We start from the raw sequence: 12,713 nt of genomic DNA on the forward strand, positions 1-12,713 counted from the left end.
AAAGGTTTTATCAAGGGCGAGGCCTTAAGACTTTTAAGAAACAATTCTTCAAAAACTCTTTTTGAAGAAAATATGAGAGATTTTAAATCATGCTTGTGTGTACAAGGCTACCCAGATCTTCTGGTCAACAAAGTCCTCGCAGGAGTTTAATTTACAGACAGGAAGTCGGCACTTCGTCAGAAACAAAAAATGCGCAAGAAAATATTTCCCTTTGTCAAACAATACAATCCATCCGTGCCAAACCTTAAGTACATCTTAATGAGTAACTCATTAAGATGTTCTTTAGGTTTGGGGGGAGTATAAATGGCATTTAATCGAGAATCAACCTTTGCTGAAAGAAATTTATCGGGATCCACCAATTATATCCTACAAGAGAGGAAATCTTTGAAAGACATACTCGTAAGAGCCAAACTCTAAAGATCGAGTATACAATATGGGCGACACCAGCAGGAGTCGTGTTAAGCCTGTCAACACTTCAAAACATCTTTAGCTAGGCTGATCTGGATTTATCTTTTATTAAAGTGTGAAATATTAAAGAATACTTGAATAACGCACATTTTAATATGACATGATGATCAAATGCGCCCACCATGAGAGTATACACACAAATACCAGACCACAACACCGGGAACTACGTCCCCTACTCTTTGCGAACAATGAGTGGGTTCTTGAATGTCCCACAGAGTTATATACAAACAAGGGTTGTGAGACGGGGCCAACAGTTTATCGTCCTTATCCGAGAAGACTAGAAAGTCTAACCATTTGCAGATGTCAGTACAATGCAGCACTTTCTCCTCAGTTATTTAAAGACCCTTAGTGGTGGTCCTGCCGGGGTTTGAACCCGCGGCCTTCCGCACGGTAGTCCGGCACTCTACCAACTGAGCTAACCGGTCGGTTAGCAATGAAGTTTATGACAATATTCTTCTAACTGGGTTGTGCATCTTCACCACAAGCACGAGCGGAATTGGCAGTTTTTCGTTGAGAATGCGCGCGCGTTACATCTGACGTCATTTTTATTGTCTGTACTCTTATAGACAATAACTACGAGCCAATCAGCGAGCGGGAATTTGGACAGTTATTGTAAAATGGTCTTTTGAAGAACGAAGCATACAGTCGAAGCTCCACTAACGGCCACCTCTCCACAACGGCCACCTCTCTACAACGGCCACTTTTTTTTGTCCCGGCGGACAGTCTATACATTAGCTCTTGTTTAAACCTCTTTACAACGGCCACCTCTCTACAATGGCAACGGCCACTAAAGTGCGTCCCCAACTGCCAAAATAACCTCTCGACAACAGTCAGTTCAGTACTTTTTTGTAAAACCTTTTTTTATAAACTGATGCAGTAATCGGCATTTGTCTTCGGAACATTATGTTTCTTTATCCTTTTTAATGATATACGAATTTTGGTTGTGTTCTATTTATATGCTGCAGTAAGCATAAATTGTCTACAATAATATAGCGAATGCTGCGAACCTTGCTCGTTTCGTCTTGTTAACCTTGTTATTCAAAACATTATTTACGTTTTATTGTGTATTTTATCAATATATATGATTTAAGATTTGATTGCCATTATAGGTTACACTAAGCATGAACTTGGCACAATAAACATGTTGTACTTCCCGAAAGAAAAAGGTTTCATATTACACCCCTACCTCCCCATAACGGCCACTTTCTTCTGTCCCCAAGGTGGCCGTTGTGGAGAGGTTCAACTGTATTTCAATTAAGTTAAGGTAATCCGCAAAGGACGGCCAATAAAATACAGTAAGAAACTAGTGTATTCTTATTTCATTCTGGTCTTAAACAGAGTATGATTTGGGGTTTAATGTCTCAGATAGGGTCTGAAAATTTTGAATTCTGTCTTAAACGGGATAGGGAAATCAGAGAATTGTGTCTTAAACAGGGTCAGGGTTTGAACGCCTGGGCCGCACCTCCCTACCCAAGTATCTGTTGAGTACCCCCCCACTCCGGTTAGCCTAAATAGCACTCAGGTTAGCTTAAATAGCTCCCCGGTTAGCTTAAGGTGGGGGTTCACCTGAAAGCCGTTTTCACGCCGCTTAAAATCGGTCAAATAGAAATATCTTGTTTGCATTTCAAGCAATACAAAAAACCCTCCATTCATAACACAAATCAATGATTTGGGGTGTTTTATGAATTTTTGGGTGATTTTCAGGTATATTTGGAAGGAAATAATTTTCTTGAAGGATTGGTAAATTAAAAGAAATAAGAAATGTTGAAGATTTAGTGAAGTTTTAAAATTAGAATTTGTAGTTAATAATTAATAGACGGATACCAAGTTAGTCCACTGGCAACCTGGGGTGCTCTTGCGTGGTTATCGACTGTCTGTTAGTGTTCCAAAAATCATTTTCTTTCTTATATCCATTCTTAAAACCTCTTCAAATTTCACTCAAATTCAGGTAGAGCCCCACCTTAACGGTAAGCAGTTTATGTCGGGGTTGTTCATGCCTCGCCTGCCTCGCATGTTTTGTTCATGCCTCGCTGGCTCGCATATTACACTCCTCACGGACCGAATACAAAGAACGCGACCGAGAATTTAAAGAATTTTATAACGCGACGAAAACTTAACTCGTCCTAGCCGAGTACGAAAAACGAGACCGAGAACAATAACTCGTGGCCCGAAGTCTTATCTCTCGGCCCATCGCGACCAAAAAAATAAAAAAGAATTTGATAATGCTACCGAAACCTTAACTCGTGCCGCCATACGGCCAGAGTAATAAACTTCATTGTCGATTCGCTGCTTCACAAGGCCGCCATTTTGTCATATTTCGGCGAAGTCTGGAACCGAGACCTCCATTTTGAGTGGGAGGTCTGGAACTGTGAACCGATCGGAAACCACCTCCATTCTCGTCCCCAGAGCCTCCTGCCCCTCTTAGCCGGTGAGGCCTTCACACAAGGGAAAGGAGGCCACTTGGTCCTCGTGCCCAGCCTCCAGCCACCAAGAGGACCAGGCGGCTCTGGGGACGAGAATGAAACACTCTTGCTATTATTCTCGGTGTGCGATCGGAACCTTCAAAGAACTGCCGAACTTTATCTCTTGCCTCAGCTCGCTTGGATTCTTTCTTTTCAGTTACTCTTTTACCAGCAGGTCGCGTATAACTTACTCAAAATGGCCGCTCTTTGAGCAAAAACTCCAAGACATGCGAGGGGATTTCTGAGTGGGAGGAGAGCACTTTGGATGTCGCACTACGTTCCTGTATTTATTTATTTATTTATTTATTTATTTATTTATTTGCAGATGATGGAAAGAAAATTCAACCATTTGCAGTGAAGAAACATAGACGTAAATAGAATGATAAAGCAGACTGATCTATTGTATAGATGAGTTTATAGGTGATTCAAAGTGAATGCTTCGGGCTCTAGCGTGAGTGTATTTTTAAGAATGGAATGGTTGTTTCAGAGAAATAATGCACCCTTAAAATGACCTCGATCGACAAGGCAAGACAATAGACTCTATATTGTTACTATATGCCAAATTTTATGCTTGCAAGATGCGCAACTTTGGTAGAATGTAATACAAAACCAAGGATTTCCGTTTAAGAAGTAAAATAATTCAACTGATTAAAATTCTTCTTTAGTCCCTTCCATATTTCCTTTTCCCATAAAATTTGCTGACGCCAAGTTCCTTGCTTTATCAATCTCGTTGTTCTCAGTCGTCACCGGCTTTGTATCGATTGCATGTTATTGAAGGCCAGGAAAAAAAAATGAGGTTGATTCAGATTATTACACGGATTATGTTCTTTTATCTTCGTTCTACTCTAAAGAAAGCAATTTAAAATATGAATTTTATTTTAATGAAGCTAACTAATGCGGTGGTCCTTGCAGAAAAGGTTTCAAGCCCTTTTTAGCTCGTTAGATATTGCGTAACGCTTCTTGTTACATCAACTTAAAAGACTTCTTCTCTGGTTAATAACTCTAAAGTTGTAGTTTTTAATTTTCTGCTAAGTACTCGTTGATTCTTACTTACAAGTTTTGCTTACTTGGAGAGCAATTGCAGAGCAATGTAAAATTGTTAAGCGTTGTAAACTTCACAGAAAAACATCTCTTAGATTATCTAATCGAATCTAATAACGGAGGGTATATTTTTCCTCAGTAAATTGCGATGTTCCTGAAAGACCTCATTGCCTCAGTGCATAATCTTTCTCCCTGTTCTTGTATATATTGTGTTTATTGAAGGAAGTCGAAAATGCGTCGTATTCCAGTTTAAGGTGTTTTGTCAAGGGCAGGCACTTTGACAAGACTTGTTTCCATGGAAACTAAACGAGTGCGCAAGTCAAATAACTCAGACTAAAGATTTGTATTTGACTCCCTGCATTATAATCTCCTTCTCTGTTTCCACCACTTTTTGCTGGGTATTCTTGTTAGCAAGTGATCGCTTGGCTTTCTCTTCACACTGTTCAATTGTACAGCACACATAGCGGAGAATAACGATAAACAAAATTAATCCAACGATGCAAGCAAGAAGGATTATACCGTCTAAGTTGGGATCGATCGGTTTCTTTCTGCTTCCTTCCCAAGCCGTCTCAACCTCCGCCGACTCTTCGTTATTTTTCTCAGACTCGTGTAGCTTGTCGTTTTTCTTGCTCGTTTTTATGATGTCGCCAGCCTCTTCTACATCAGCCGCTATGTCCTCGCCTTTATCAGTGCTTTCATGGTAAGCTGAATTCAAAGATATCAATATCGATAGAATTATGACAGAAAACTTTAAGAAAGCCATGAGGATACCACACAGCCTTATCAAGCATGTGTATGGGTAGAAGATTTGTCAAAGGGTTTAAGGTAATAAAGCGAGGTCTGGTTTTAAATATTTTATGCAATCTTAAGTATGTTTTGAAAAAAGCTTGTGTCCCCGGGCAAAAGCTTTAATTAAAGCTAAAACATCGTAGAGACTACAAGAAAGCTTTCGTCCTTCGAGAACGAGTTACTCCATCACACAGCAGTTGCTGTCTTTTTTTGCTTAAATTTTATGGAGTAAGATGCGAATTCCCAAAAGCGTTACGTCCCAGTGAGCGTGTGATCGAGACTCACTCTCCCTCCCCCGTCTCACTCTTCATTTCCTGACTCGCCCCAGACTTTTCTTTCGAAGACCACGGGCGTTAATACGAAGGACCATGGCAAAAAATTCCATACTGTCTACAGTTACATAACAAGATATTTGTATCACTATTTGATCGCCTGCCTGCCCTGTCATTATCATGCAGTTATTCTCGCCTAAGGTCATGTATTGATTAAGAAATGGTAAAAGTGCGGCGTAAAACTATCGAGTCGGTTATGGATGCGCATGCAGAGTTGCTCGAGGCATAGCCGAGAGCAACTCTAGTGTTCTTGAGAGCTTAGAAAACCTCCCAATTGCATCCACAGTTCGATGATTGCACCGCCGTGGTGTTTACCATTTCTTTTATAACATGTTGATCTGGACGTTTAGTCGACTTCAAGTTCAATCATGATCAAGTACTTATATGCTGGCAAACTCCGGCACAAAATTGGATTTATTTCTGCAATCACTGGCTTAACTTTCCTTAGAGAGTACACCATTTCGCATCCTATTATATCTCAGAGCCAATCCTTTTCAGAAGAGTATGGTAGGCGACAGAGATTCAACAAAATATGGTCTTTTAGTTTATTAAATCTAGCATTTAAGCCTTCAAAGTAATTTCAATGATTGTAAGTTTACATGCTTTTTAACCCTGGTGACTGTTAAAGCGCCACTTTCACATAACGAGTTTCACTTCAGTATATTTAAAAATTAGTTAGTAAAAGCTGCCGCCAGAATTACTAAATTTTGACTGGTCAACAAATCCTTCATTTAAAAATTAATTAATTATCCCGTGGACATAACCTTGAGTTTTATAATGGAAACAACTAGAAACTTTCAGCAATAACACAACAATAAATCAGTTTGCAAGTAAAGTTATGAACTAACCTTTATTCCATTTCTTAGTAAAATTCGTCCAAAATAGTGTCAACGCACCGAAGAATCGCTGATGAACGCCCCTATTCGAGTCTCGTTCACTTGCCTTGCAACGATTGATTTCAATAATATTGACAGATTTTCCGGACATAAGATATCAAATGAGCCGATGGTTTAAACTTCTTTGCGTTACGGAAGAGAAGACAAATTTGCTCAGGTGATTTAACATCCAAGTTGAGCTATTTGAGATAGGCTAGTATGTGCTAAAAGATTCCAATAAATCTTGATGGAAATCAAACCAGCGAGAATCTAAGCTGAAAGCCAGCTCAAGTCAGCCAATCAGAGCGCGCGCTTTACTGACGCTATATTGTAAAGTGAATTCAGAGGTGGTGGAGCGCTTTGAAACGTGGGGGGTGGGGGGGGGGGGGGGCTCTCCATGCGCATATCCCTACTCAAATTTTCCAAAATTTTCTTTGCGTTGTTCGTTGGCACAAGCAAACCTCTTTGCAATCTTTACAGTATCTAGTGTGTCCGTGATCGATTTGTGACAATGCATCAGTAGGCAGTTGTTCAGGCGGTCCTGTTTCGTGGTGCTTCTTAGGTAGTTCTTGAGTCGTCTGTTGAACTCTGCTAAAATGCTTGGCGTTACCATAAGTGATGATTTCAAATGGAACGATCATATCTTTGATGTAATCTCAAAGGCTGCCAAAAGATTGTACCTCCTGAGACAACTTAAACGAGCTGGTATCTGTGCGAGTGATCTTGTCTTACTTTACTGTAGTACCATAAGATCGGTTTTAGAATACGCATGCCAAGTATTTCACTTTAGCTTTCCGTCCTATTTATCTGAGGAACTGGAACGCATTCAGAAGCGCGCCTTGCGTATTATTTTTCCTTCTGCAAGCTACAATAGCGCGGTCAAAGAGGCAGGCATTCCCTCTCTTTACGACAGACGAGCGTCATTATCGTTTGATCTTTGTACTGACATTGTTCTTGACATTAATCGCAAGCTCGGAGGTCTGCTCCCACCTAAAGCTAATTACCATAGCCAGCTGCGCAGCAATAGGAAGTTCAACGTGCCAGTGTGCAAAACGGAGCGCCTTAAAAAATCTTTTATTGTTAGCCATAGCCTAAGGATGTAAATAAATATGTTTTATGTATGTATATTTTCTTAACACAAGGTCATTCTGAGTGATACGATTCTATTAGATGGTACATTTTTTATTATCATAGACCTTTGTGATTAATTTAATTATAGATTTTGTTTCTTGTACATTATACACGTAATTCAGTCTTCGGACTGCGTGGTGTTTTTTTCAATAAACGATTTATCTAAACATGCTCCAAGTTTGGAACTAAATGGTTAAAAGGATGCTAAGTAAATGGCTTCTAAGAATCACCCAATTTACAGAGTTTGTATGGTTACGGGGGACACACGTTTTAGCATTCAGGCATTTGTATGGAATTTTCTCCATTTTTGAAAACCTTCCACCAGAAATCCAAAATTAGGGTCAAAACTGGGGTATTCTTCTTCCGTGTTTCAGTTGTTGACAATAATTTTTTTCCGAATGAAAATTTTGACCTGTCGCAGGCTCTTCAATTGATCTTTCGGCGGGAAAAGTTTGTAGGCTACGAGGAACGCCGGGATTTTGTCGTGGAATACTACCCGTTGCATACCGCAGAATATGCAACGGGTTTCTAGCTTTCTGATTGGCTGTATTCTCTGATCTATGGCATGGGATAAATGGGTATACAGTGGTATACAGGGGTGTGCAGTGGTATACATGGGTATACAGTGGTATACAGGGGTGTGCAGTGGTATATTTGGGTATACAAGGGTTAACATGGATATACAAGGGTATACAGGGGTATACATGGGTGTAAGGGTATGCATGGGCATATAGGGGTATACAAGGGTATGCGTGCATGGGAAAGCAGGGGTGTACAAGGGGTATACACGGGTGTAAAAGGGTATATAAGAGTATTCGGGGGTATTCAAGAGTATACAGAGGTATACAGGAGTATACATGGGTATACATGGGTATACAAGGGTGTACAAGAAAATGCAAAACTGAATGCAAGGCTGGCACTACGGCAAAGGGCAGATTTATTAGTGGTCAATATTTCGAGTAATAGAGTTAGTCTTCCTCAGGGCCAGAGCTATACTCTAACCACTAATAAATCTGCCCTTTGCCGTAGTGCCAGCCTTGCATTCAGTTTTGTATTTTCAGGTTGTACAAGGGTATACAAGGGTATTCAGGGGTGTACAAGGGTATACAAGTGTATACAGGGGTATACAGGGGTATTCAAGGGTGTACAGGGGTAAACATGGGTATAAGGGTATACAAGGATGTACAAGGGTTTTCAGGGGGTGTAAAAGGGTATACAGGGGTATTCAAGGGTATACAGGGGCATTCAAGGGTATACGGGGGTATATGTGTGTGTATACAAGGGTATGCAAGGGTATTGAATACAATAAAATCTGCAATTCCACGGCGACAAACCAATGAGTGGTGCCGGATCACTTGTAGACCTGGATCAGCAAATTATCTCAAATAGAAAATATTAACGGCAGACTGATCCCAACGGCGGAGGTGACAAGCTTGAGAGAGCAAACAACAAAAGCTAGGGCAAAAAAATTTGTTTTTTTAAAAAACAAATATATTTCAGTTATTCTAGCTTTTGTTGTTTGCTCTCTCAAGCTTGTCACCTCCGCCGTTGGGATCAGTCTGCCGTTAATATTTTCTATGCAAGGGTATGCAAGGGTGTACAAGGGTATACAAGGGTATTCAGGGGTGTACAAGGGTATACAAGGGTATACAGGGGTATTCAAGGGTAAACAGGGGTATACATGGGTAAAAGGGTATACAAGGGGTACAAGGGTATACAAGGGTATTCAGGGGTGTACAAGGGTATACATGGGTATTCAAGGGCATACACGCGGGTAAACGTGTGGGTATACAGGGGTATTCAAGGGTATAAAGGGGTATACATGGGTATACAAGGGTGTACAAAGGTGTACAAGGGTATACAGGGGTATACGGGGGTCTTGGGTATGACATCGGTTTGTCAGTACAGCATGTGCTCCATGTAGTCGACCAAGATGACGGCCGTGCGAATCACAACAGGAAGTGCGCAAATCTGGAACTTCTGTTACAAGATTAAAACTTACCACGAGAAAGGACGAGAACAACAGTTTTACGATTTTTCCATCAAAGACAAAGATGGCGTAGCAATTCAAGCTCTCAAGTTTATTCTTGCCTCCCAAAGTGAATACTTCGCCAGCCTGTTCCGCGTTAATCCAGCAGCCAGTGAAACGACCTTTAAAGACTTTTCCCTTGAGGTGATCAAGAGTTCTATCGATTATCTGTATACCTATGAAGTCAACCTGACAGGCAGCAACGTTCAGGATGTACTTACGTTTGCCGACTTCATCAATCTTACAGATGTGACTGATATTTGCACCAGCTATATCAGCAGCAACATTGACGAATCCAATTACGCCCGAGTAATGGAGTTTGGCAACACTCGAGGCTTAGATCGGTTGGTTGAGTCGAGTGTGTTATTTGTTGTAAGAAACTTTTCATCACAAAGAAATTTTGACGATTTCACCAAACAGATGATTATGAAAGTTGCACGCTGGCAGCAACAGCGACCGACTATCATGACAAGGGAGAAATGGCTCATCAATCAACTGAAAAACAGATTTATGTCAATGCCAAAAGAGCAGCTGGTCTTCCAGTTTCGTTGCTCTTCGGTGTACATTGAAAATCCAACTAATTGGGGACCGCAGTTGGCAGCAAATGGGAAAGTTTCAAACAATAGTATTTTTTACTGTCACTCTGAAAACGAGATGCAGCCGTGGCTGGAGGTGAAGCTGCCTTCTCCAATTCTCATCTCATCATTGACCATCATCTGCAACCGTCAAAACGGCTATTGGGATAGACTAAGGAATCTGGAGATCAGAGCTGGGATGGAAGCTGTTCCTGAGGGATTCACAGCACGTACAAGAGGGTGTGATGGCGACAAAAAGCTCGAGGTAAACTCCCTTGTGGATACTTTGCTGGTCCATCCCAGGGTCCAACTGAGGGGCCAGTCATCATGTTTGACTAGCCTGTACTGGCACAGTACATCACCCTACAGATCCTGGAGTTTGGATTTCTCCAGATAAATGGTCTCAAAATCAATGGAGGTACTCTGTTAAATTATGAAGATGTACTGGTAGTTGACCTACAGTGTGAACAGGAGAATAATATTAATTAACCTTAATGTTATTGATTATTGTTGAGGTTAATTTCGTGTTTGCTTTACTATGTGCTGTGATTGGTTAGCAAAATTAATGCCACTTTCTCAACCACGAAGCCAAACCCAAACTAGCCTCCCACGCAGACGTTCTTAGGGGTTCGTCACGCGTTCCTGTCCCACGAACGTCTGCTGAAACGAACAGCCACTTCCGTTCGTCGACTGCGGACCAATCAGGAGCCGTTTCCCAACTTTGGGTAAACTTGTGTTTGATATTAAAAATACTACCCTAGACAGGATGGCGGACTTAAATGTGGTTTTTGGTTTTTGGTCATGTGTGCCAAACGTTTGGTATAAGGGAGTTGAATGCATATCAAAGAGAAGTCATAGTGCAATTTGCGCAGAAGAAAACTGATGTGTTCGTGAACCTTCCAACTGGTTATGGAAAGTCACTTATTTATCAAGCTCTATCGTTTGTTTACAATTCAATCCTTGAAGCTGCTGGTCACTGATTGTTGTTGTGGTTTCGCCGCTTGTAAATCTTATGAAAGACCAGTTAGACAAATTGGCAAATCTTGGAATTCTTGCCGCTCCTCTCAGTGAAATCACTGAAGAAAATGCAGGGTGTTATGGAAGGAAAAATTTCAATCGTATAAACTACATGCACGTCCGGAAGCGAAAAAATCTCCACGGGTGATGATTTCCGTTGTTTCGCAGTATGTGATTGGCTTTACTTGTCATAATGAGTCAATGATGATTGGTCTGTTCAGACAAAGGCAATTTGCCGACGAACGGAAGTGACTGTTCGTTTCAGCAGACGTTCGTGGGGCAGGAACGCGTGACGAACCCCTAAGAACGTCTGCGTGGGAGGCTAAACCCAAACTTGCTTGCATGCTTTTTCCAGCGCTTGGCGCCATTTACGTGTATTTACTTCCAGTTCGATTCTGATTCAGGTTCATCGCACTGTTTACATTGCAATATTCACCATTCTTTTCCAAGGACTAAAACTTTGGAATTCTGTACCCAAAGACATAACAAGTTCTGAGACTCTATTGGGCCTCAAACGAAAAATGTTCAGCTTTCTTCTTGACCTTTAAATTAGGCAATGCCCCACTTGGCTCCGCACATTTACACTGTATAAGAATGTGAGGTGACCTCCCTCATATAAGCCTGGTGTTTTCTGGAGGCCCCATCTCCATTCCATTTTTGTATTTATTATTACTGAATTGTGGTACACTTTTGTAACCCTTTCTTATGTTAATGTAACCTTTGTACCTTGTTATAATATGGCATTGTATTCTTCCTTCTTGGTGAACAATAAATAAATAAATAAATAAATAAATAAATAAATAAATAAATAAATAAGGAAAGAAAGAAAGAAAGGAAGAAAGAAAGAAAGAAAGAAAGAAAGAAAGAAAGAAAGAAAGAAAGAAAGAAAGAAAGAAAGAAAGAAAGAAAGGGAGAAAAAAAGAAAGAGTTGTGTCGACGACGACAGCCTCCGCTTGCCCACTTTCTGACTCCGTCCTGGCCCTAAGGGCCTGGCTGGAATAATAAACTTTCAAAACAGGAAATAAACATAAGAGGTTACTTGAACGTTTTGCTAATTTGTGCGCGTCTGACGGACTAAAACGGACGAAAGAAAACCCTACGTCGAAATCCCGTCAAAATTGAATTCATGTAATTGCTGCATTGAGGTTAGCGCGTGTCGAGTTTTCGTGAAAGAAAAGGAAGAAGATGAAAATAGCATTCTAAAGACATTTCAAGACTGCGCCGGCATCTACGATGACTTTGTGTAAGAAAAATTTTACACATCAAGGACAGAATAGCAGAGTTGAGCAAATTGAGGGAAATATCAAAACGTAAGAAAGAAGAGCGCTGTATGATTCTAGTCCTGATAGATCTATTATGATGTCTCTTTCTAAAAAAGCCATGGTATCAACACCACTAGCTTGCGTGACTGGCGCGTGAAAAATATATAGGGCGCGGAAAAAAGCGTAGCGAGCGAGGGTGAAAGTAGCGCGCTCCTCTTACCCTCGCGTGGCTCGCGCGCTCTATATTTGTCTTGCGCCTGCTTCACAGGCTGCAAAACCACCGAAAGTCAGACTTTGCTTGGCTGAGAAATTCCAGCATGTAGCTCCAAAGCCATCAGCAACAGCTACTACCACTTTAGAGCCATCAGAGGAACACCTTGTTATGACCAGCACTAGAAATGAATCGGCTGAAAAGGTAACAACAGCAACCGTAGCAAAATGAAGGTGCTGACGTGATCACCCACTTTGGATATCACACGTAGGTAAATCTAAATTTATTTAAAAGTGGAATGTTATGGAAACACATTAAAAGACAATTGTTTTTATCTTTCCTGGATATACTTTCTGACGGATAATTTGTGCAAAATAAAAATCCTTCCGAAATGAGCTATTTTTTTTATTTTAAAACAGTATTAAGCTGCAAGTCTTAAAAGACTTGCATTGTTATTGCCTAACTGATCAGAAATTTAGATCTACCATTGTAATGTGTTACTAGTAACTTAGTACAGATGT

At 40.7% G+C, this 12,713-nt stretch overlaps 1 protein-coding gene and 1 pseudogene across 1 annotated transcript; both read left to right on the forward strand.

Annotated features, from left to right (window-relative positions):
- The first annotated feature begins 4,760 nt into the window (after positions 1-4,760).
- On the forward strand, positions 4,761-7,199 carry LOC146453258 (uncharacterized). The gene is made up of 2 exons (XM_085096818.1): positions 4,761-4,796; positions 6,534-7,199. Exons 1-2 carry the CDS (start codon positions 4,761-4,763, stop codon positions 7,068-7,070), a joined length of 573 nt encoding a protein of 190 aa, XP_084952944.1. The 3' UTR covers positions 7,071-7,199.
- Positions 7,200-9,031: 1,832 nt separating this feature from the next.
- LOC146453259 (kelch-like protein 21) lies at positions 9,032-10,191 on the forward strand (annotated as a pseudogene).
- The last annotated feature ends 2,522 nt before the right edge of the window (positions 10,192-12,713 follow it).

The sequence above is a fragment of the Pavona decussata genome, unplaced genomic scaffold, assembly GCF_977016875.1.
Source record: "Pavona decussata unplaced genomic scaffold, jaPavDecu1.1 SCAFFOLD_339, whole genome shotgun sequence".
NCBI lineage: Eukaryota > Metazoa > Cnidaria > Anthozoa > Scleractinia > Agariciidae > Pavona > Pavona decussata.

What these genes read in the sequence shown, in the direction of transcription:
- LOC146453258 (XM_085096818.1), top strand. Translation starts at nt 4,761, where the DNA reads ATGTGTATGGGTAGAAGATTTGTCAAAGGGTTTAAG. An exon ending in GATTTGTCAAAGGGTTTAAG is followed by an intron (nt 4,797 to 6,533) that starts GTAATAAAGCGA and finishes CTTCTTAGGTAG; the next exon opens with TTCTTGAGTCGTCTGTTGAA.